The sequence below is a fragment of the Hyperolius riggenbachi genome, chromosome 2, assembly GCF_040937935.1.
Source record: "Hyperolius riggenbachi isolate aHypRig1 chromosome 2, aHypRig1.pri, whole genome shotgun sequence".
In the NCBI taxonomy this organism is placed as follows: Eukaryota; Metazoa; Chordata; class Amphibia; order Anura; family Hyperoliidae; genus Hyperolius; species Hyperolius riggenbachi.
The window spans coordinates 416575715-416598773 of record NC_090647.1 but is presented as its reverse complement, the minus strand read 5'-3'; the positions used below and the strand labels follow the sequence as shown (position 1 = coordinate 416598773).

General features: G+C 42.9%; 1 protein-coding gene and 1 long non-coding RNA gene across 8 annotated transcripts in view; one reads left to right on the top strand and one right to left on the bottom strand.

Moving 5' to 3' along the window:
- LOC137546880 (cyclic AMP receptor-like protein A) overlaps positions 1–23059 on the top strand; it is an 836868-nt gene that overhangs the window by 51700 nt on the left and 762109 nt on the right. For 5 of the 7 annotated variants that reach the window (XM_068269866.1, XM_068269867.1, XM_068269868.1 and 2 more), the window contains exons 2-3: positions 2275–2327; positions 15883–15937. In XM_068269866.1, the coding sequence (XP_068125967.1) occupies positions 2275–2327; positions 15883–15937 (108 nt within the window). Of the gene's footprint in view, positions 1–2274; positions 2328–15882; positions 15938–23059 lie in introns of those variants that run through there. The other 2 variants (XM_068269871.1, XM_068269869.1) reach the window with 1 other exon arrangement.
- Positions 1–23059, bottom strand: part of LOC137546881 (uncharacterized) — a 43863-nt gene that overhangs the window by 2021 nt on the left and 18783 nt on the right. The window lies entirely within an intron of this gene.

Sequence of the window (23059 nt, the reverse complement as noted above, 5' to 3'; positions counted from 1 at the left end):
GGGGGGGGGGGGGACACTTTACATTTGTGGGGACAGCGGGTGGGTCCGTCAAATTCGTCGGTCATCACAATATCGAACGCCAATGCTACCGCACACGCAATCGAGCACTTTTGAACAGAATCTTTCCAAATCAATCGGGCATGCTGGTTGCCATACCGATTTTCATCCGATTTGATAACCTTATTGAATCGGCTGGTCAATAGGTGTGCAAAATCAGTAGATGCTTACCTGTCTAGTTTTTTTGTTTGTTTGTTTATCTTTTAGTGTTCACTGGCAGATAGCTTGCTGTCCCTTCCGCAGCAAACATCACTTAGCGTACAGGCTCAAGGCTCGTGCACACGTTTAATGGTAATAACCGCCTCAGCCAATAATCAAGTGCGTGTACGGCAGCCCCCAAACCACAAGCGATCCACCCGGCAGATCTGCTCAGCCGACCGATGCCCAACTTCATTGTTCACGCTGCTCCCCTGCCCACCGCGTGATGTCATGCACGCACCACACCGTCATCCCTCCACCCCCGCAAAGCAACAGAACGCGTTGTCAGCTACATAACTGACATGCGTCTGCACTGGCTGGCCCAGTGGTGTTGCCCAAGGGTTCCAATCCCCGACAGGCGACAAAAGTCAAAGGTGTGTATTCACCTCTACATCGCTGTATAAACTCTTTGAAGCGTGGTTGTTTAATAATATTTACTTGATTTTATCTTATAGTTAAGCAGACTTTGGAATTGCTTTACCTATGAAGAGGGGATATGTACACGCATCAAACACATAACTGTGCAGGGGAACGGTTTACCTAGAAGGAACTCTACATGTGGCTCCATGCTTGAGGTGTTCATAGATTCACTTCCTTCTACTTATTGAATCGCTGCATGTGCCTCTGCTTTCTTGAGTACGTCATGTTGATAGCATGGCTTACACTCAAACCAGGCAATTTTCTTTTGCACCCCGCAATGAACTTAGATTTTTCTGATTTAGGCTTTCAAAGTTAAGTCATGCTGAAGAGGAAGAGTGGTCAAACAGTAACAAAATATTACATTTTATCCTCATGGTTTTTAACAGCCCTTGACAGTGTGTCTGTAGCATTTCCAACAATTAACTTTATTTTCTAAGCATCAAACATTATAGCTGGAATAAAAATTGATTTGTTAAAAAAAAAAAAAACATTATAGCAGGAATCCAAGCAGTTGTGCTGCAGCAGTTTTAATAAGTGAAGCAGAGCAGAAGCCGACAGGATGTTACCCCACAAGACCTCTAATGTTATGTAAAGCTGGCCATATAGTTTAGAGGGCAGTCAGGCATAGAGACTTTTGCCTCGCTAGGCTTCCTATCAGGCTTAAACATCCAAATAGTGGTGCAGAGCTCTTTATAAACGTATTAGCTTAGTGAATACAGCATATATGGAGAATGGAAGGGGAATTAGTCAGTGTTGGCTTACCAGGGGAAACAGGAGTGATAAGAAGAGGTGTTGTATTTGTTTAATCCATCATTCCAGTGAGAATGGAAAAGCTATGGCTAAGAACATCCAGACCAGGTGACTACATATCAGTCTGTACGATGAAGGTAGCCATACATCCAGAGATTTTGATGTCTGTATGATCAAGAGACAGATTTCTCTTTGATCGAATTTGGTCGATTGGCCGCCAAGCCTACAATGGGTCTATCGATGATCTGGTGATCTCAGTGGCTCAGGCACATTAGCCCTTTTTTAAATTAAAGTGATCATTTAATGTTTTCACCCATAACAAAGGAAACTCAGATTTGTGAAATATGCACCGCCTTTTGTCTAGACACAATTTTTTTTTATAGAAGCAGTGTCAGTACTGTGCAGTACGCAAACATTTTTCCCTGCCTCACTAGTCCTGATCTGCTACACTAAAATTATCTGTGATTAGTGGTGATTCATTTATTTTATTCACTGTCCCAAATTATTAATGTATCCTCGGTTGTTTAAAAATGTGAAACGGTCAATTTAAGTATGCATTTTAAAACATGTACGTTTAGTAAGCTTGAAGGGTTGGTGAAATGTGTAGCTGTGTTGCTGTAAGTCTATTTTCATATTTCTCTACATGTCTAAATAAGACATATGGATAAAGTATATAATTCACTATAAATAATAAACTTTTTTTTTTTTTTATATAAACCTTGCATACGGTACTGATAAACTATGAAAAGCAAATATGGTCTGCTTTCATTTATTTTTACATTTTCAACATAAAATTTTGAAAGTGGGAATGTTATAATTTTACTAACTTCTGGCATCTTAATTTTACAGGTGACAATTACTACAGTGAAAAGAATTACAGCAGCGTTTTCCTTAGTAGGATGGTAAGAAACTTTTTCTTTATGCGCAGCAGATAATGGGTATACGCACAGAGATTGTTGCCCGCAGGAATTGGGACTTGATCCCTTGGGTGACTATTTGTTGTCAAGTGCTGTACAGAGGCTGGCAGGGGTGCTCTGTTGCTATGGAATGGGGATGGCGGCAATGCCGATGACAGAGTGTAAGGATGGGAACAGTGGGCTCAGCCAAGATAATTTGGCACTCTGGATCATTAAGCAATGTTTCAGGGTGGCAGTCAGGTCAGTTGTTAGTCAGACATTCCGGGCTATTGCCTGAAGTGACATTCGTCCTGGTGGGTGCCATGTCCCTGGATTAAGCCTCACCATCGATCGAAGCCCTGCCTCCCACGGGTGTTTGATCACCTGTTTCTGCTGCGTGTGTGCAGCAGCAGGAAGTTTGGTGTCCTGAACATAATCATCATCGCTGGTCCTATGAGAGGAAACATTACAAGATCCAGATAGTGTAAGTTGCAGTCAGCCTCCACTGTGTTCCTCTGTGCCAGATCTCCCCTGTGCAGTCCCTGTAAAATGCAGCCACCTTATACAGCACATGGTTTATATTGTTGCGTGTGTTGGGGTACTTTTGGGAGTGTGGGGGAAGGGTTGTTTGGCACAGTACTTCTTGCCTGGGGTGGCAAAAAGGTGAAAAGCAGCCCTGGTAGCAGTACACATGCTTGATTCATAGCCACCCTAGCCGAGAACAGCCTAGCACAGTGGTTACCAAACTTTTTTGGGTGAAGGCACCCCTGATGGCTTTGAAATTTTTTCAATGCACCCCTCGGCAAAAACTACAGAAATGCCATTATGACCCTTAGCAGGCAACAACTCACTCCAAGTAGCTAGTGATGCTTACTAGGCACTGCGATTCCTCTCATGTTCAACTTCATGGTTGCAGGGACTAAAGGTTAACTAGCAGGTAATTCAGCCAAATTATATATCAATGTGCAGTTGCATTACCTGATGGTATTGCATAAAGGATGGGGATGCATGCCGAGGCACCCCTGAAAGGTGCCCGAGGTGCACCAGGGCGCCACAGCACCCAGTTTGAGAACCCCTGGCCTAGCATCTGTACCAGTCTTTTGAGTGCTATATGATAGATCTGAAATGTCCCTCCTCAAGTTTGCCTGGACCATCTTTGCATGGGTGTGGCCATGATAGGATGTGGGCGGAGCTAACTAATGTAACAGTGTAATGCAAAGACAGTTGGTTTTCTCCCAAAACACAGGCAAAGTGACCCTTAAGGTAATTGGACAACATTCCCCAACCAACAAACAACAAATGGCAGCAGCCAGTCTTCTTTGCCACCGAACAACAAAGGCCCAGGGACAGCAGGCAGACCTCCTCAGACAGTAAGAAACGCAATGTGACAGCGTTTTACTATGAAAATATACATAATGCAGCAGGATTTCACCAGAAAATACAGTATATGTAATGTTGCAACATTTCCCAAGAAACTACAGATAATGGCACAGCATTTCACCAGAAAATACAGATAATGGCACAGTTCCCCCAGAAAATACAGATAATGTGGCAGCTTTTCACCATAAAATGCACATAATGGTGCAGAGTTTCACCAGAAAATACACATAATGGTGCAGGGTTCCCCCAGAAATACACATAATGGTGCAGGGTTCCCCCAGAAAATACACATAATGGTGCAGGGTTTCACCAAAATGCAGATCATGCCTGCCACGGGCCGTAGTTTGCCCACCCCTGTTGTAGCCTGAATTTGATGCAGCAAACCACTTATCAAAAATGTTTAAACAATGGTAGAGGAGTAGCTATGTAGTATTGTATTTTATATTAATAATTCTGTGGGTGCAATATGTTTTTTTTTTTTTTTTTTGTTTTTTAGTTTGATACCTCTTTTAAGGAAACCTGAGGGGTTTCAAACAGAAGCCTTTATACTTACCTGGGACTTCGTCCAGCCCCATGCTGTCCATGGGCCCCCTCGCCACCTTTCCCGGCTACTCCAATGTCACGTAGTCAGCTCCGGTAAATTGACCAGTTGCGCTCCATTGTGCATACGCAGCAGTAGTGCTGCACAGGTGCAGAACACTTCTGGGCAGGGGAGCGTGATAGGGGTGATGCACTTAAAACAAAAAGAAAAACCGAGAGCCCAATATAGTGCAGTAAGTCTAGCAATTGTTGGCAAAATAATTAACAGATGTGGATATACTCACAAACACGGGTTACCACATAGGCAACCACTTGAAATGCAGGTGGGGAGCATTAGAACCTGACCCCACTCAGGTTTAAGAAGTCGCTCTCTGTAAATAGAAAGAAGGGGAGAGTCCCCTCCACCCAAGGTGGACTATATACTGTGCAAATTTGAACAGAGGTGCCAGGCAGGTTAAAATGATCTAAAAACAACTAAAAAGGAGGAGTACAGGTGGACTTACCTCCTGAAATGATGGACAATCGAGATTGTTCAAATCGCAAATAACAATTTATTTTGGCGCTCCGCAACGCGTTTCGCAGGTATAACCCGCTTCATCAGGCAAGGAATGCAAGCTCAAAAAGGTCCAATAGTGGCAATGTGCCTCTATTGGACCTTTTTGAGCTTGCACTACTTGCCTGATGAAGTGGGTTATACCTGCGAAACGCGTTGCGGAGTGCCAAAATAAATTGTTATTTGCGATTTGAACAATCTCGATTGTCCATCATTTCAGGAGGTAAGCGCACCTGTACTCCTCCTTTTTAGTTGTTTTTAGATCATTTTAACCTGCCTGGCGCCTCTGTTCAAATTTGCACAGTGATAGGGTTGAGTGCAACTTGGCAACTAACAGAGCTGACCGGGAGGATAGGGAAGGGAGCCCACGGCCTGTATGGGGCTGGAGGAAGACCCAGGTAAGTATAAATTATTTTTTAATTCTCCAAATTACACTTTAGGCTGAACACTCTTAATTGCTAACGTCCTTTTCTGCTGGGGAAGGGTGGCCACACACTCTCATGTGTTCCAGTCGTCATCTACATTCCAGACCCTTTTTTCTCTGCATGGTGCGCCATGACATCTCCCTGGTCTCTGCTCATGTACTCAGTGATTGGAAAACATCGGAGCAGATGCTTCTCTACAGAGAATATGAATGCTGCCAGCCGAGTGAGCAGCACTGCGGATGAAGCATCAGGATATGTGAGTGTGTGTAGTCACTCTACCCAAGCCCAGGACAGGAAAACTTATTAATTAGATCTGGTCTCTTAACAGGGCTTATTACTTGGGTCTGATTTGTTAATAGAGTATATTACTGGGGTCTGATCTATCACTAGGCCCTGTCTAGTACTACCAGTATTACTTTGACCTATAAGTAGCAGTAAAGTATTGTACTGCGTTAGCCATCAGTAAAAGCACAAAGTTTTGAGTCAGGATGATACTATTTATTGGGTAACTTAACCACTTAACGACCGCCTAACGCCGATAGGCATCGGCGGGTCGTTAGTGGTATAGCATGGAAACGGCCGCTCCATGCCAGTTCACAGAGGCTGTCTCCGTGAACAGCCAGAGAGCCGCCGATCGCGGGTCGCCAGCGAACTGTAAACAGGCGGGGAAGAAATCCCTGCTGTTTACATCACACGGCGCTGCTGCGCAGCAGCGCCGTGACGTAGATCGGCGATCCCCGGCCTCTGGCTGAAGCCTATCCTTCAATGCGCAGGACGGAAATCCGTCCTGCGCAGCCCATGGAGGGAGAGGAAGGTAAGGGGAAGGAGGGAGCGCCGAAAACGCTGCGGAGGGGGGCTTTGAAGCCCCCCCCCGCAGATCACAAACAGCCGGCGGCGATCAGACCCCCCCAGCAGGACATCCCCCTAGTGGGGAAAAAAGGGGGTTAAGTCTGATCGCCAAGGCTCAATCCTGATCGGTGCTGCGGGCTGGAGAGCCCACGCAGCACCGATCACTGCAGAAAGCCCTGTTCCTTAAGTGGTTAAAGAGACACTGAAATCTCTTAAAAATCCTTTTTTTATGACAAAATCCTGATTAACATCATAGCCCTACCTAAACTGCTGCATCCCCACCGCTGTACACTATCTAAATCCCCCCAAACTTGCCCTCCCTCTCCCCTGCAAAATCCACGACTTTCTTGGTTGTGGATTTTGCTGCTGTTGGAGGCAGAGCTATGAACCGCAGCTCTGCCTCCATTCTCGTCTATCAGCAGCGGATCTCCGCCTCTCCTCCGCTCCTCTCAGTGAAGGAAGACCAAGAGGAGCAGGGGAGAGGCGTACGAGAGAGAACGGCGCCGGAGACTTGGGGCGCAGGACACAGCCAGTATATGGCTGATCCTGCTGCCGCACAAGTCCGGGCCGTGTTAATTACTATTCCCCCTCCAGGCCGACATGGATAGTGGGGGAATGAAATAATTCGGCTTCCAGCAATCGCTGGAAGCCGAATTATTGTTTTAAAAGCAACTTCAGGTCCGTCTTCTGACGGCGCTGAAGTTACTCCCTGTGCCTGCGATAGCCGTAGTTCCTATTACGGCCTATGGTGGCGCCGGCTGCGCCCAAGTCTCCTGCGCTGCTGCGCCCAAGTCTCCAGCGCTGGATTTACCGTGTTCGGGGGAGAGGCGGCGATCCAGGCTGACAGACACGCTGAGAGGCTGAGCTGCGGCTCATAGCTCTGCCTTCCACGGAAGCGCTGCCCGGATTGGGGGGGATTTAGATAGTTACAGAGTCGGGAATGCGGTGGTTTAGGTAGGGCTAATATGTTAATCAGGATTTTGTTATAAAATGAGGATTTTTTAGAGACTTCAGAGTCTCTTTAAGTTAGCCAATAAAGTTAGCCAATGAATGGTATTATCCTGGCTCTAAGCTTCTTGCTTTGACCCATAAGCCTGCAATAAGAGTATGCCCATCCATGCCTACATGTCTTGTTTTCAGAAAAATTTACAGGTAGCCCCTGGTTAACGAACAAGATAAGAACAGATTCATGTTAAGAATGAACCTACAGTCCCTACGTCGGACCACTGTGTCATCTCTGTCCCCTGTACCTCCTCCGTGTGCCCCCCTATGCCTCCAGTGTCCCCCTCTCTGTTACCTCTGCCCCCTGTACCTGCTTATACAAGTTTAAAATAGATTTTTTTTTTCTTTGCATTTTTTTAAAGCAATTTGCAAAAAAATGTTATTACTTGTCCATGCCGTTTGTAAGTCCGGCATTCGTAAGTCGGGGACCACTTGTATACTGTGAATGCAGAGGACAAACCGCACTTTTAAAAAGTTATTTATATCTACTAAACAAAAATGTAAAAAAACTACTCAATAAGGCCAAACTACAGCAAAGGCAAGCACAATCGTGAAGCATGCAAGACATCAGTACATAATGCTTTGAGAATAACTCTGTTTAGGTTGTGTTTTAGTCATAGATCCACTTCAAAGTACTTTTCTTTTATCTGTATGGCTAATGGCACCATTTTGATCAGAGATCACCCCGTAAACATGACGACATCTCTGTCTGTAGTAGTTTTATAGGCTAACCTGCCGAGCTAGAAAAAGGAACACTTTATTTTGTCTAAAATGGTAGGCATGCTGTGCTGTGAGAGCTTCATACAGAAAGAGCAAGCTAGCTCAGTTGAGTTTAATAGCAAATAATCCAGGGAATGATAAGTGTTTTGACCTTGAACTGCCTGCTTTTTGATTACAAAAGCCTGGGTTCATTGACTCTCAGGAAAATCCACCTCTGAATTCACATGCTAGAAAAAAGTAAATAATTGGAAAACTTTTTTTTCCCGTTTAAATTTCTTAAAGGGCTTTTTTTCCACCGCAATTCACAAGCACAAGCGCAAATACATTGCATGCTCATGTTTCAAAAATAAACCTGTGGTTTTCTATGAGTTCTGTGCATTAATTTTTTTAATGTGAATTGTAACTGTTGGGTTTACGCTTTGCTATTGTTATTATTTTGGCAAGGGCATAGTTTGGGGATTTGATAGCCTATAACCCACTATACCCACAATACCCACTATCTTTCCCCAGTCTCTCTTTCTCACTCCATACACTGGTTTTTTTTTCTTTATATAGATATTTCTATACAAATATCTTATAAATAGATATTTCTATACAAATATCTTATATCTATACAAATATCTTCCCCTTCCATGCTCTTTCCATAGTCTCCAGAAGAGATGACTGTTGGGATTTTTCTTGGTTAAATTTTCTAATTCATCAATGTTAAGAAGATATCTTTATAACTTAGTAGCACATAGACACTACTGTGTTTGTTTGTACGACTTGCACAATTGTATATTTGTAGATCAACAGGGTCTTCACATGACCACAGTTTTACTGGAGAATGATTCACAGTGCATGCACTACTTGTATGTATGTACAGTTGAGGCCAAAATTATTAGGCACCCCCCACCACCCCATGAAATTAGACAACACTCTTTATTTCTCCATGAAAATGACCATTAACAAGTATTTATTTTTATCAGAATCTGAATCAATTTATTTCGCCAAGTAAGTTTGCACTTACAAGGAATTTTGTCTTGGCAGTTGCTTAACAAACACAAACAAAAGCAATACAAGTACAGACAGTGTGTATATTACAAGTCAAGGACAGTATGTAAGTTTAATGGCAGTAAGCAAGGTGAGAATTGTTCATTTTCAGTTCCAGTTCTGTGCTGATTACTTTTAAGTCCTAGCAGCTCTAGGGTGGTTCAGCATTAAAGGGGCATTATGTCTAATATTGCTGATTACAGTTAATAATATAAATAATGTGCAAAAGAGGTCCAAGTTATAAAAAAAAATGTAAATGGCTGGTGAAAAGTGAAGTGGTGTGTGACAGGACACTTGCTGGGGGGGGGGGGGGAAGGGGGGCAGTTGGGGGGGGGGGGATGGGAATACACAATTAAGCGGCGGCATTCAGAAGAGCTCATTAACCATGTGGGGTGAGGACCAAAGCGACTGCTGTTCTGGCTAGAAAAAAAGCTGCTTGCGTTTTCTGCAGCGTCTCTGGCTGAGTTTCTGGTTCTGGGCACATGCACAGTCTGTGTGAGAGAAAGGAAGGGCAGACTCAGTCAGATACTCTACAGTGATTAAACAACACATCATCGCAAGCAGTCTGCAGCTTCTTATTGCAGGGAAAGGCTCTTTCTAGCAAGAACGGCATATTGTCTCCCCCTCTGAATGAGCTCTTCTGAACTCTGTCGCTTAATTGTGTATTCCCATTCTCCCCCAGCTGCAGCAATGTGTCTTGTGTCATGTCACAGACCACTTAACTTTCTCTAGCCGTCATACGGGACACTTGGAGATGACGCTCCGCCCATCCAATTAGTGGAAACCACCTGAAAGAGTAAAAAGAGTATTAATAGCCCCCACCCTCCCCTGGCTCCTCAGTTTCATTTGGTTTCCGTCCCGGAAACACCGAAGAGGAGTAGCTCCCTTAATATTTATTATTTTTATTTAGCCTCACTAGGCGGTGAGGCCAAGAGAAGATCGGGTGGCTTGGGTGATCGTTGTGAACGCTAGTGGCGTCTCTTTACTCACCCGGTTTTCTGCCGAACGCGGTGTTCGGATGTCGATCCCTCTGCCCTCCATATGCATTTGTGCGGGCAAGGATCGTGGCACTCTCCCACAGCTGCCAAGTCGCCGAACTAGCATCCTCTTGGCAGGGCTGCGCATGCAGGAAATCCCTGGGCCACAAGCGATGGTTGGGAAGCTGGCGCTGGTGGGGGAGTCCAATACAGGAGAACTAGGCAGCATAAGAAATGGAACTGCTTCTGTTGTTCTTCCCATGATGGAAAGATGGGATCACAGGTTAGAAGCTTCCCAGTCTGTTCCAGCAGCAGAGGTGTATGCACTGATAGTGCATTTTTGCATGGATATACACTCACATGACGCAGTTTAGAGTCTGTTTTATTCTTTCCCTCTCTCTCTATATCATAGCAAGCTAAAAGTAAAAGCGGGGGAGGTATAGGATAGTGTTTGGAGAAGCCAAAAACTAAAAAGGTTGCTATTGCAACATTGTTTCCCCAGTATTATAACGAGATGATTTGTCAAGCCTGCACTAAATCTATGAGTTCTGTAGTGATTGACAATTTATACAAAGTGGCAATGGAGTTTTTCAGGTTAAGGAAACCCATGAGCAGTCTTGGAGTCATTTGTTTCCTATGCTAGAAGCAGAAACTGACTTTTGTTTGCAGGGATGTGCACTCATATCATTGAGATTAGAGTGTATTTCTTCCCCGTATTTTTTTTTTTCTGTTTTCCTATCCCTTGTGTCCATACAATCTAGCTAGGAATGTTAAGTAGCAGATGGGGTGAAGGTAAATTGTTGCCATTGTTGCCATTGCAGCAATTGGCTTCCCCAAGAATACAACAGGATGATTTGTCAAACCTGCACTGGAGCGATTGGTGATTGACAATTAAGGAGTAATGGAAACTTTCAAGGCATGAATCTCTGGGTAGTTTTCAGGGAGTCCCTTGTTTCGATTTTGACTTTCAGTCTGTTTCGATTATGACTTCGAGTCTCTTTCGATTATGACTTTGAGTCTCTTTCGATTATGACTTCGAATTTGTTTCGTTTTTTGACTTCGAATTTGTTTCGTTTTTGACTTCGAATCTGTTTCGATTATGACTTTGAGTCTTTCGATTATGACTTCGAGTCTTTCGATTATGACTTCGAGTCTTTCGATTATGACTTCAAATCTTTGGATTATGACTTCGAGTCTTTCGATTATGACTTTGAGTCTCTTTCGATTATGACTTCGAGTCTCTTTCGATTATGACTTCGAGTCTCTTTCGATCATGACTTCGAATTTGTTTCGTTTTTGACTTCGAGTCTGTTTCGATTATGACTTTGAGTCTCTTTTGATTACGACTTCGAATTTGTTTCGTTTTTTTACTTCGAATTTGTTTCGTTTTTGACTTCGAATCTGTTTCGATTATGACTTTGAGTCTTTCGATTATGACTTCGAGTCTTTCGATTATGACTTCAAATCTTTGGATTATGACTTCGAGTCTTTCGATTATGACTTTGAGTCTCTTTCGATTATGACTTCGAGTCTCTTTCGATTATGACTTCGAGTCTCTTTCGATTATGACTTCGAATTTGTTTCGTTTTTGACTTCAAGTCTGTTTCGATTATGACTTCGAATCTGTTTCGATTATGACTTCGAGTCTCTTTCGATTATGACTTCGAATCTGTTTCGATTATGACTTCGAGTCTCTTTCGATTATGACTTTGAGTCTCTTGATTGCGACTGTCTGTTTTGATTGCGACTGTCTGTTTTGATTGCGACTGTCTGTTTTGATTGCGACTGTCTGTTTTGGTTGCGACTGTCTCTTTTGGTTGCGACTATGTCTGTGTTTTGATTACGACTATGTCTGTGTTTTGATTATGACTTCGACCTGTTTCGAGTGGGTCTTTGAGCCTTTTTCGGATTGGTCTGCGGACCTGTTTTCAATTGGTCTGATGTACAGGCCGGCATTTTACCTATGCTGGCTGTGGAGATTGACAATCTTGTAGAGAGGATATAAGTGGATGCAGAGCAAAGGGTTTCGAGTTGCTGAAATCTTAGAAATGTATTCAGTAGATTTAAATCTTATAAAAAGAGGTTATCATATTGCCTTTCAAACAAAACCGCCAAGAAAGTTTGTAGTGACCAAGCCGCTAAGCTTGCCTCAACATCAGACAGCATTAAAAGAAATTATTACAGATATGCTGGACAGACATGTGGTATCAGTAGTGCCAGTGACACAAAGAGGCGAAGGCTTCTACTCAAAGATCTTTCTGGTTCAGAAGCCTTCCGGAAAGTACAGAATAATTCTGAACCTAAAACCCATAAATCCATGCATAAAATACAAAGGTTCCGAATGGAATCAATTTACTTATTAAAGAACCTACTGATACCACATGGCTTCATGGCAAGCGTAGATCTACAGGACGCATATTGGCATATACCAATAGAACTGGAATCGCAAAAATTCCTAAGGTTCGCAGTGGAGATGGAGGGAAGGATTCAGCATCTGCAGTTCCGCTGCCTCCCATTTGGCATAACATCAGCCCCAAGAATTTTTACCAAAGTCATGGGAGAGCTGATAGGGGCCATACACAGACAGGGTATTATCGTCATTCCTTATCTAGACGACCTGTTAATAGTGGCAAGAACGTTAGTAGATCTAGAGGAACACAAACAGACTGTACTGAAACAGCTGCAGCAGGCAGGCTGGATTGTGAGCAAGGACAAGTCACAACTCACGGCAACACAGAACATTCTGTTCCTAGGATTCATTATAGACTCAGTAGAACAGAGGATTCTTCTCCCACAGGAGAAAGTACAGAAGATAATGTCCAAAGTGGAAAAATTCAATACCTATCAGACAATAAAGATCAGACAGATTATGCAACTGCTAGGTCTTCTATCCTCGGTGGCACCAGCGATCCAGTGGGCGCTGATGCACACAAGAGTTCTACAATCATGGATGTTATCCAATTGGAACAAACAACAAAACACTCTAGACAATACAGTGACAGTGGAGCCACACATAAAAGACAGTCTAAGGTGGTGGCAGATATCGCAACATCTCACACAGGGCAGACTGTGGTCCATACCGATACAAAAGATCTTGACGACAGACGCAAGCCAATCAGGCTGGGGAGCCCATGTGAACAAGGTTCAAGTACAGGGACTATGGAATCACTCAATGGCAGAGCAGTCATCAAATTTCAGAGAGTTGATGGCCGTGAAAATGGCAATAATGAGCACGATGCATCTTCTAGAGTCATGTCATGTACAAGTTCAATCAGACAACTCAACAGTAGTTTCATACCTAAATCGCCAGGGAGGAACCAGGTCCAAGAGGTTATTGTTCCTCACGCTGGAGATACTAGAAATAGCAGAACACACTTTCCTCTCATTAACAGCAGTACATCTAAAAGGGGAATTGAATGTTCTAGCAGATCAGCTGAGCAGGGTACAGACTACGAACACAGAATGGTCACTCAACCAGAAGTTGTTCGAATTTATAGTGAGCAAGTAGGGACAACCACAAATAGACCTCTTTGCAAACAGGTCGAACCGGAAATGCAAGCAGTTCTATTCCCTAAATGTGATGGACAAACCAATGGCAATAGACGCCCTGGCTCAGAATTGGGATCAAAGCATACTGTATGCTTTCCCTCCACTGAATCTGATTCCCATAGTGCTCCAAAAATTGTTGAGATCACAGTGTCAAATGATATTGATTGCCCCAAACTGGCCCAGGAGATCGTGGTATCCACTTCTCCTGTCAATGCTTGCTACACAACCATGGGAAATACCGGTATCAGAGGATATGATACTGGTGCAGGGCCAAGCTGTATTAAACCTGGAAAGATGGAAACTTACAGCGTGGTTTCTGAAAGGGCAGTCCTTGAGTAAAGGACTGTCAACCAGAGTAGTAAATACTTTACTAAAGAGTAGGAAAGAAAATACTCGCCTTATTTACCAGAAATACTGGAAAACTTTTATTTTATGGTTAGAAAAATCAAACTTCCAATCGACAGAAATGGCAACAATTTTAGAATTTCTGCAGGAGGGAGTGGAAAAAGGATTGGCCTTAAGCACTATTAAGGTCCATATATCCGCACTATCAGTTTATTTAGACAAAAAATTAGCACTAGATCCACTTATTAGATTTGTAAAATCAATTGAAAGAAATAGACCAATAACAGTAAGACAATTTCCTAAATGGGATCTGTCATTGGTCCTGCAGGCATTGACATCTAGCGAATTTGAGGAAGATTCTCTTGGAATGTGTACTCTAAAAACTGTGTTTTTAGTAGCGATCACGTCTGCTAGACGCATAAGTGAGCTCCAAGCTCTGTCACACAAAGAACCGTACTGTTCATTTTTTAATGATCGTGTTGTACTCCGAACAAGCCCTGAATTCCTACCAAAAGTAGGAGACATGTTCCATAGAACATAGGAGATAATTTTACCTTCCTTCTGTATGGATCCAAAAACAGAAAAGGAGACTAAACAACATAGATTGGATGTGCGGGAGAATTTATTAATCTACCTGGAAAAAGTCAAGGAATTCAGGAAGTCGGAATCATTATTCGTCAATTATGCAGGTAAATCCAAAGGATTAAAAGCATCCACAAAAACCATAGCCAAGTGGATCAAAGATTGCATCATAGAGTCATATAAGATCATGGGTAAAGAGCCTCCAGTGAACTTGAGGGCCCATTCCACCAGGGCAGCCGCAACTACGTGGGCTTACAGGGCAGGTACATCACCATTGAACATCTGCAAGGCGGCAACCTGGAAGAACCTGGGAACCTTCATGAGGCACTATCGACTGGATCGGCTAACGGAGACCGATCAGGACTTCGGAAGAACTGTCCTAAGGGCAGTTAGCCCACCCTGAGGTTGGTGATTGATTTCTTGCTTATCATCTCAATGTGTACCTGTCCTGGAGTGTTATTGGAAAAAACAGGAGTTAGCTCACCTGGTAACGACATTTTAAGTAACACTCCAGGACAGGTGGGGGTACCCACCCCCATATATATATCAAATATTGCATGATATACATGTTATGTTATATGTTTGAAAATGTAATATTAGGAGGTTAGGTTTAGTATATTGTTCCTGTTACTTGATATTATACTGCCTGACCCTGGGTCCATCTTTAATTTATAGAGAGGCTGAAGGATATTTCCTGTTCCTGGGAGGAGCCAAGTCTCAATGTGTACCTGTCCTGGAGTGTTACTTAAAATGTCGTTACCAGGTGAGCTAACTCCTGGTTATCAGTCTCCCAGTGGCCGCTGGGAGACTGTTAGACGGCAAAACCGCCGTCTAATAAACCTGTACAGCGCTGCGATCTAAGGCAGTGCTGTACTTGGGACAACCGTGTGACACGGCTGTCCCCTCCATTGGCTCAGGGGTGATCCGCTGTCATAGGCTGAAGCCTATGACAGCCGATCACAGTGATAGCCTTAATATCTGTAATACCTGGCATATGTGTATAATTTCTTCTCTTCCTTGTCACTATCACTATGTTCCCTATATGCACCGTGGGGTTGTCATGAAAAGTAATTTCGTTGTGTTACACAATGACAATAAAGTGAATTGAATTAAATTGAATTGAATTGAGGCTAGCTGGAGGAGCAAGGGGCCACTGGAAAAATAAAAAAAATACACAACTTTATTTAAAAATAAAACAAATATTTATACAAAAAAAACCCAAACAAACATTGGGGGTGCGATCAGACCCCACCAACGGAGAGCTCTGGGGGAACACTTGTGTGCTGTGTTGTGCGGCCCTGCAGCGAGGCCTTAAAGCTGCAGTGGCCCTTTTTGTAAAAAATGGCCTGGTCTTTAGGGGGTTATCACAGAGGTCCTCATGTAGTTAAACTGAAAATATTAATATGAGACTCCGTTTTATGTTCTTTTTAACTTTAGCAAAACACATACAATGTATCATCTCATAAGTTTATTTTCACTTCTGGCTTGATTTGTGTGTTGTAAACTTCCTGTTGCATTATTACATTTTATTTTGTATTTTCGCCTTGTACTTGGCACTGATGCAACATGCAGAAATTGTAGACACTGTGGATTTTGTATTTTTGCAGCACCTGTATGCTTATATTGATTTGGCTGTTCCGAAAATACAATTCCCTGGCACAGGTAAGAGCATTATTAAAGCCTATTTACAGTTTTTTTGTGTTTTTTTTTTTTTTTTCCTTTCTTCGCTCATTTCTCAGATCTCTTCTCTACAACTGTAACAGATGCATTTATGCAGGTTATTTTATGTGAGTTTTACTGCTCAAAATGTAATGTCCATTAACTATATAATGCTGGAAATAACATACAAATATTTTATGCATTACATAGTTAAGAGATGTCCATTTATTTTACATTGGTGATGCATAAGGAAGTTTTGTATTAAAAAAATGTAGTTTTTGAAAAGCAGGAAAGGAAACTGTTTGCTTTACCACTTCATACATCCTCAGTGAATGCCAGCTGCCTACTCTCACTCACTATTTCTCATCTATTCTCTTGTAGCCACATGACCATAAAGGTAGAGTGATTGCACAAAAACACATTATACAACTTACAGAATATCTCTGGTACACCTTTTATATTTAGAGGTGGTCAATGAGATTGAGTTGATGCAGGATTATGCCATTTTTTAAATGCAAATGTGTGCATTTAAAAAATGTATTCATTGTTGGTCTAATTTATTCAAAATAAACCAATCAATCAAACCAAAATAGGATTCAACTGACCTAAAATTTCAATTATTTCTGCATTACCTTGGAATTATTTGCATCTCATAGACGACCAGGGGTGGGCAAACTACGGTCCCTAGGGCCTGTACACACTGAAAATAAGCAATTGCAAACGCAATACAATGCAATTGCGTTTTTTTGTTTTATCAAAATGCTACTTGTGATTTTTATGCATATTTGCGGAGGCTATCTTTTTTCCTATTTTCCTGATTGTTCACCTAAAAAAAGGCAATGAAAATCTCTTGTGCTTCACAAACGCAACTGCTTAAAGAGGAACTCCAGTGAAAATAATGTAGTAAAAAAAGTGCTTCATTTTTACAATAATTATGCATAAATGATTTAGTCAGTGTTTGCTCATTGTAAAATCTTTCCTCTCCCCGATTTACATTCTGACATTTATTACATGGTGACATTTTTACTGTGGGCAGGTTATGTAGCTGCTCCTAGCTGTTTTGGCTGTTAGAGACAGCTGTAAACAGCTAATTCCTGTCTGTGAACATTGTTACATTGTGGCAGTTTGCCCAGAGTACCGAGGTACTCAGAGCTTCTGGTGGGAGGGGTTTCAGCACAAAATCAGTCATACAGCGCCCCCTGATGGTATGTTTGTGAAAAGCATCATATTTCTCATGTAAAAGGGTGTATCAGCTACTGATTGGGATAAAGTTCAATTCTAGGTTGGAGTTTCTCTTTAACCTATTTTGGTTCCTGGACGTAGAAACTACGTCCAGAAACCATGCGCGCTCCCGCGGCCGATCGTGCACGCGCACTCCCGGCCGCGGATTCGGTAGCCAGGGAATCAATGTATCGGGCTATGGTGCCCGATCACTGATTCCTCTCCCCCGCTGAAAAAGCGACAGCTTCTCTCGGAAGTTGCGCCTTTTCTGGCCGTTCCCTCCCCGATGCGCCACTCTAAGCGTGTGTTGCGCTTAGAGTGACGTCATGTAAACAAACTCATGGCCGCCATCTTGTGGCCAAAAAGTAATACTACAACTGAAAATAAAAATAAATTAAAATGAACATACATTTACATTATAAATCTATTGTTTACCCCCCCACCCTCCCAAAACTACCCAAATAAAATGTTTACTATAAAAAAAATGTAAATATTTACCTAAGGGTCTAAACTTTTTAAATATCAATGTAAAGATAAAAAATATTTCTATATTTTTTTTTATTTTAAACTTGTTAATAGTGATTGGAAGAATGGAAAAAATGCACCTTTATTTCCAAATAAAATATTGTCGCCATACATTGTGATAGGGACATAATTTTAACGGTGTAATAACCGGGACATATGGGCAAATACAATACGTGAGTTTTAATTATGGAGGCATGTATTATTTTAAAACTATAATGGCTGAAAACTGAGAAATAATGAATTTTTCCATTTTTTTCCTATTCTTCCTGTTAAAATGCGTTTACAGTAAAGTGGCTCTTAGCAAAATGTACCCCCCAAAGAAAGCCTAATTGGTGGCGGAAAAAACAATGATATATATCAGTTCATTGTGATAAGTAGTGATAAAGTTATAGGCTAATGAATGGGAGGTGAACATTTCTCACGTGAAAACCACGGAACCTGAATGGGGTAACCTCCTTGCCGGTTTTCCCGACCTGAGCTCGGGGTAGAAAAAAGCAGCTGCTATCAGTGATCCCAAACTCAGGTCGGGGTAGGCATTGCAGAGCTTTACCTGCAGTTGTGGAGTCCCGCGCGCGATCTCGCTGCGCAGCGGGACTCCAGCCTCTCTCCCCGGCAGTGTGGGGTCTTTCCCTGGCCGCCGGGATCCCCCATGTCCCCGCTATTCTTCTGGGGACCCGGCAGCCAGTTGGAGCAGCGCAGCCGTGGTGGTGGCAGCAGAGCGGTGGTGGCAGCGTGATGTCATCGGGGGGCGTGGCTAACATTGAAAACGAACTTCTCTATATTAGAGAAATATAGAGAAGTTCGTTTATATGTATATTAGCGCCATCTTGTGGGCAAAGAGAAAACTGCAGCCCAGGAGACCAGGAAGGTAATTTTTTTTTTTAATTTTGCTGCAGATCTCCCTGCCAGAATGATTTTTTTCAGGTTTTAGGGTCTGAAAGAGTGAAAAAAAATTGCACCGCTTTTAGACCCTAAAATCTGGAAAGAATCAGACCGCCAAGGAGGTTAAAGAGGAACTCCAGTGAAAATAATGTAGTAAAAAAAAGTGCTTCACCTTTAAAATAATTATGTATAAATGATTTTGTCAGTGTTTGCCCATTGTAAAATCTTTTTAATCCCTGATTTACATTCTGACATTTATTACATGGTGACATTTTTACTATTGGAAGGTGATGTAGCTACTGCATGCTTTTTTGGCAGTTAGAAACAGCTTTATACAGCTATTTCCCACAATGAAACAAGGTTCACAGACAGGAAACTGCCAGAAGTACCACAGTCCTCAGAGTTTCTTGTGGGAGAGGTTTCACCACAATATCAGTCATACAGCGCCCCCTGATGGTCTGTTTGTGAAAAAGAATAGATTTCTCATGTAAAAGGGGGTATCAGCTACTGATTGGGATAAAGTTCAATTCTTGGTCGAAGTTTTCTTTAAAAAGCGCAGGCACTGCGATTGCAACTTTCGACATTCACATTGCACCACTATGTACAGCCCCTCGCATGCGATTTTAAAATTCCAGAGCAACTCAGCCAGTGTGTACAGGCCCTTGGTGCAAAGCAGCTCCTGACATATATACAGTGGGTTGAAAAAGTATTTGGCCCCCTTGAAGTTTTCCACATTTACTGCCACAAACATGCATCAATTTTATTAGAATTCCACGTGAAAGACCAATACAAAGTGGTGTACATGTGAGAAGTGGATCGAAAATCATACATCATTCCAAACATTTTTTACAAATAAATAACTGCAAAGTGGGGTGTGCGTAATTATTCGGCCCCTTGAGTCAATACTTTGTAGAACCACCGTTTGTTGCAATTACAGCTGCCAGTCTTTTAGGGTATGTCTCTACCAGCTTTGCACATCTAGAGACTGAAATCCTTGCCCATTCTTCTTTGCAAAACAACTCCAGCTCAGTCAGATTAGATGGACAGCGTTTGTGAACAGCAGTATTCAGATCTTGCCACAAATTCTCGATTGGATTTAGATCTGGACTTTGACTGGGCAATTCTAACACATAGATATGTTTTGTTTTAAACCATTCTATTGTTGCCCTGGCTTTATGTTTAGGGTCATTGTCCTGCTGGAAGGTGAACCTCCGCCCCAGTCTCAAGTCTTTTGCCGTCTCCAAGAGGTTTTCTTCCAAGTTTGCCCTGTATTTGGCTCCATCCATCTTCCCGTCAACTCTGACCAGCTTCCCTGTCCCTGCTGAAGAGATGCACCCCCCCCCGGGCATGATGCTGCCACCACCATATTTGACAGTGGGGATGGTGTGTTCAGAGTGATGTGCAGTGTTAGTTTTCCGCCACACATAGCATTTTGCATTTTGGCCAAAAAGTTCCATTGTGGTCTTATCTGACCAGAGAACTTTCTTCCACATGGTTGCTGTGTCCCCCACATGTCTTGTGGCAAACTGCGAACGGGACTTCTTATGCTTTCTGTTAACAATGCATTTCTTCTTGCCACTCTTCCATAAAGGCCAACTTTGTGCAGTGCATGACTAATAGTTGTCCTATGGACAGAGTCTCCCACCTGAGCTGTAGATCTCTGCAGCTCGTCCAGAGTCACCATGGGCCTCTTGACTGCATTTCTGATCTGCGCTCTCCTTGTTCGGCCTGTGAGTTTAGGTGGACGGCCTTGACTTGGTAGGTTTACAGTTGTGCCATACTCCTTCCATTTCTGAATGATCGCTTGAACAGTGCTCCGTGGGATGTTCAAGGCTTTGGAAATCTTTTTGTAGCCTAATACTGCGTACACACTGGCGTCTATGGTCGTTTGAAACAGCTAATTAACAATCGTACCGCCGACAATCGGGAAAAAAACTTTACCCAACGATCATTAACATGAAAGACATCGGGAAGATGGAAATATCCGACTTGACGGATCGTATCTACCGACAATCGTTACAAAACTATAGTGTGTACAGACATCGGCCGAGAACGATCGTTAAAAGGGCTAATGCGCCTGCGTGGAATTCTGCCCAGCTTCAGTACTTCCTTTGTAGCGCAGAGGTAAAGATTGTTACATTGCTCATTTCAATTAAACTTTGTTTTCAAGTTAACAATCATATATTTGTATCTATTGTAACTCCATGTTAGTGTGTTTAATTTTATAGAAATATGTATGCAACATTTCCTTATGATTGTTCTTTTCTGCGAGAACGATCGTTAAAATGTGTATGATGATCGCTGCATCCCATCGTTGCCGTATCGTTCGTCTTTTATCGTTCCTAGCGAACGATCGTTATCGCAAGTGTGTATGTAGCACAAGCCTGCTTTAAATTTCTCAATAACTTTATCCCTGACCTGTCTTGGACCTGTCTTGTGTGTTCTTTGGACTTGTTCCACTTTTCACGTGTACACCACTTTGTGTTGGTCTTTCATGTGGAATTCCAATAAAATTGATTCATGTTTGTGGCAGTAATATGACAAAATGTGGAAATTGTCAAGGGGGCCGAATACTTTTGCAACCCACTGTAGCTGCAGAAAAGGATTCTCAGAAAATAAAAGCACATAGTGCCTGCCTGATGCACTAAAGCCTGGTAATTTTACCGGTTCTATTGCCAGGGGAGCTCTGCACTACTCACAGGAGTAGAAAATGTTCTGCAAGGCAGTTTTAAACAGCTATCTGCTTACCAGTAACTTACAAATGATTACTGCTTTACCACTGAGAGCTCAGTGACTCTGGAACATCACACAAGACTTGAAGAGAAGCTGGAGTGGTTCTAAAACTAGACACCCCCAAGGTATTTATTATTATATGCCCTTCTAAAAGGTGTTAGTTTTATTTAAGTACATTATTGCAATTTTCTCCTTAAAGGGAAGGTTCAGGGATGCTGTGAAAAAAATAAAAATCCAAATCCACTTACCTGGGGCTTCCTCCAGCCCGTGGCAGGCAGGAGGTGCCCTCGTCGCGGCTCCGCAGGCTCCCGGTCTCCTCCGGTGGCGCGCCTGACCTGGCCAGGCTGGCTGTTCTGAGCCTGCACAGTACAGCCCGGAGGACGTCCGATGACGTCAGCGCGCACCAGTGAGCCGCACATTGGAGCGCAGAAGAGCCCGACCTGGCAGCCGGCCTGGCCAGGTCGGGCGCGCCACCGGAGGAGACCGGGAGCCTGCGGAGCTGCGACGAGGGCACCTCCTGCCTGCCACGGGCTGGAGGAAGCCCCAGATAAGTGGATTTGGATTTTTGTTTTTTTCACAGCGTCCCTGAACCTTCCCTTTAAAGGACCACTACCGCGAAAGATTTCATTTTTTAGCACCCCCACAGTAGTTACACCAAGCATACAGAAGATTCACTGTGACATTTTATTTCAATATCTAATATGGCCCTTTAATTATCCACGTGCCACTGTACCCTCTATGCGTCAGTCCCTGCACTAGCGCTGACTGACTTCTGTAACTGTAATCCCATCATAGGAAAACCCGTGGCAAGCTGTAAATGACAAATGGTATAATGGTAAACTCACGCTGTAACCGGCTGTTCTTCCAACCGCGCATTCTCTACACGCCAGCTAACCAGGGAGGCAGCTCTCGGCAGCACTGCTTTGCGCTGCCCAATAACGCTGGGGCCACTTTCCCCATCCATCCAATCACCGCTGCTCTGCCTGCTTGCAAAGACTCACAAGCGCAGAGCATCTCTGAGGAGAGCGGCGAGCTATGATTCATATGAATCATATGATTCAACAAAGAGCAGAGCAGCTTTGAGGAGAGCGTGAGATATGATTCATATGATGAGATTACAGTTACAGAAGTCCGTCAGCGCTAGTGCAGGGACTGACGCATAGAGGGCACAGTGACATGTAGATAATTCACTACTTTCGCCTCCTGGATGTAGACGCTACGTCCAGTAGGCCATGTGCGCTCCCGCGGCTGATCGCGCGTGTGTACGCACGCTCCCGGCCCGCAGTTCGTTAGCCAGGGAATCAGTGAATCATGGTGCCCAATCAATGATTCCTCTCCCCCGCAGAAAAAGCGTCAGCTTCTCTTGGAAGCCTAGCTTTTTCTGCCACCTACGTCCCCCCTACGTCTTTCTAAGCGTACATTACGCTTAGAGTGATGTCATGTAAACAAACCTAAGGTTGCCTTCTTGTGGCCAAAAAGTAAAACTACATCTACATTAAAAAAATAAACATATATTTACATTACAAAAATTACTATTTACAACCCCTTCCTCCCAAAAATACCAAAATAAAATGTTTAATAATTTTAAAAAAATGACAATAAAAAAAAAACAAAAACACATAAATAATTACCTATGGGTGTAAACTATTTAAAGATTAAATATTTCTATTTTTTTTTTTTAATTATAAGCTTGTATAAATAAATAATAATAATAATAATAAATAGTGATGGATGCAAAACGGAAAAAATGCACTTTTATTTCCA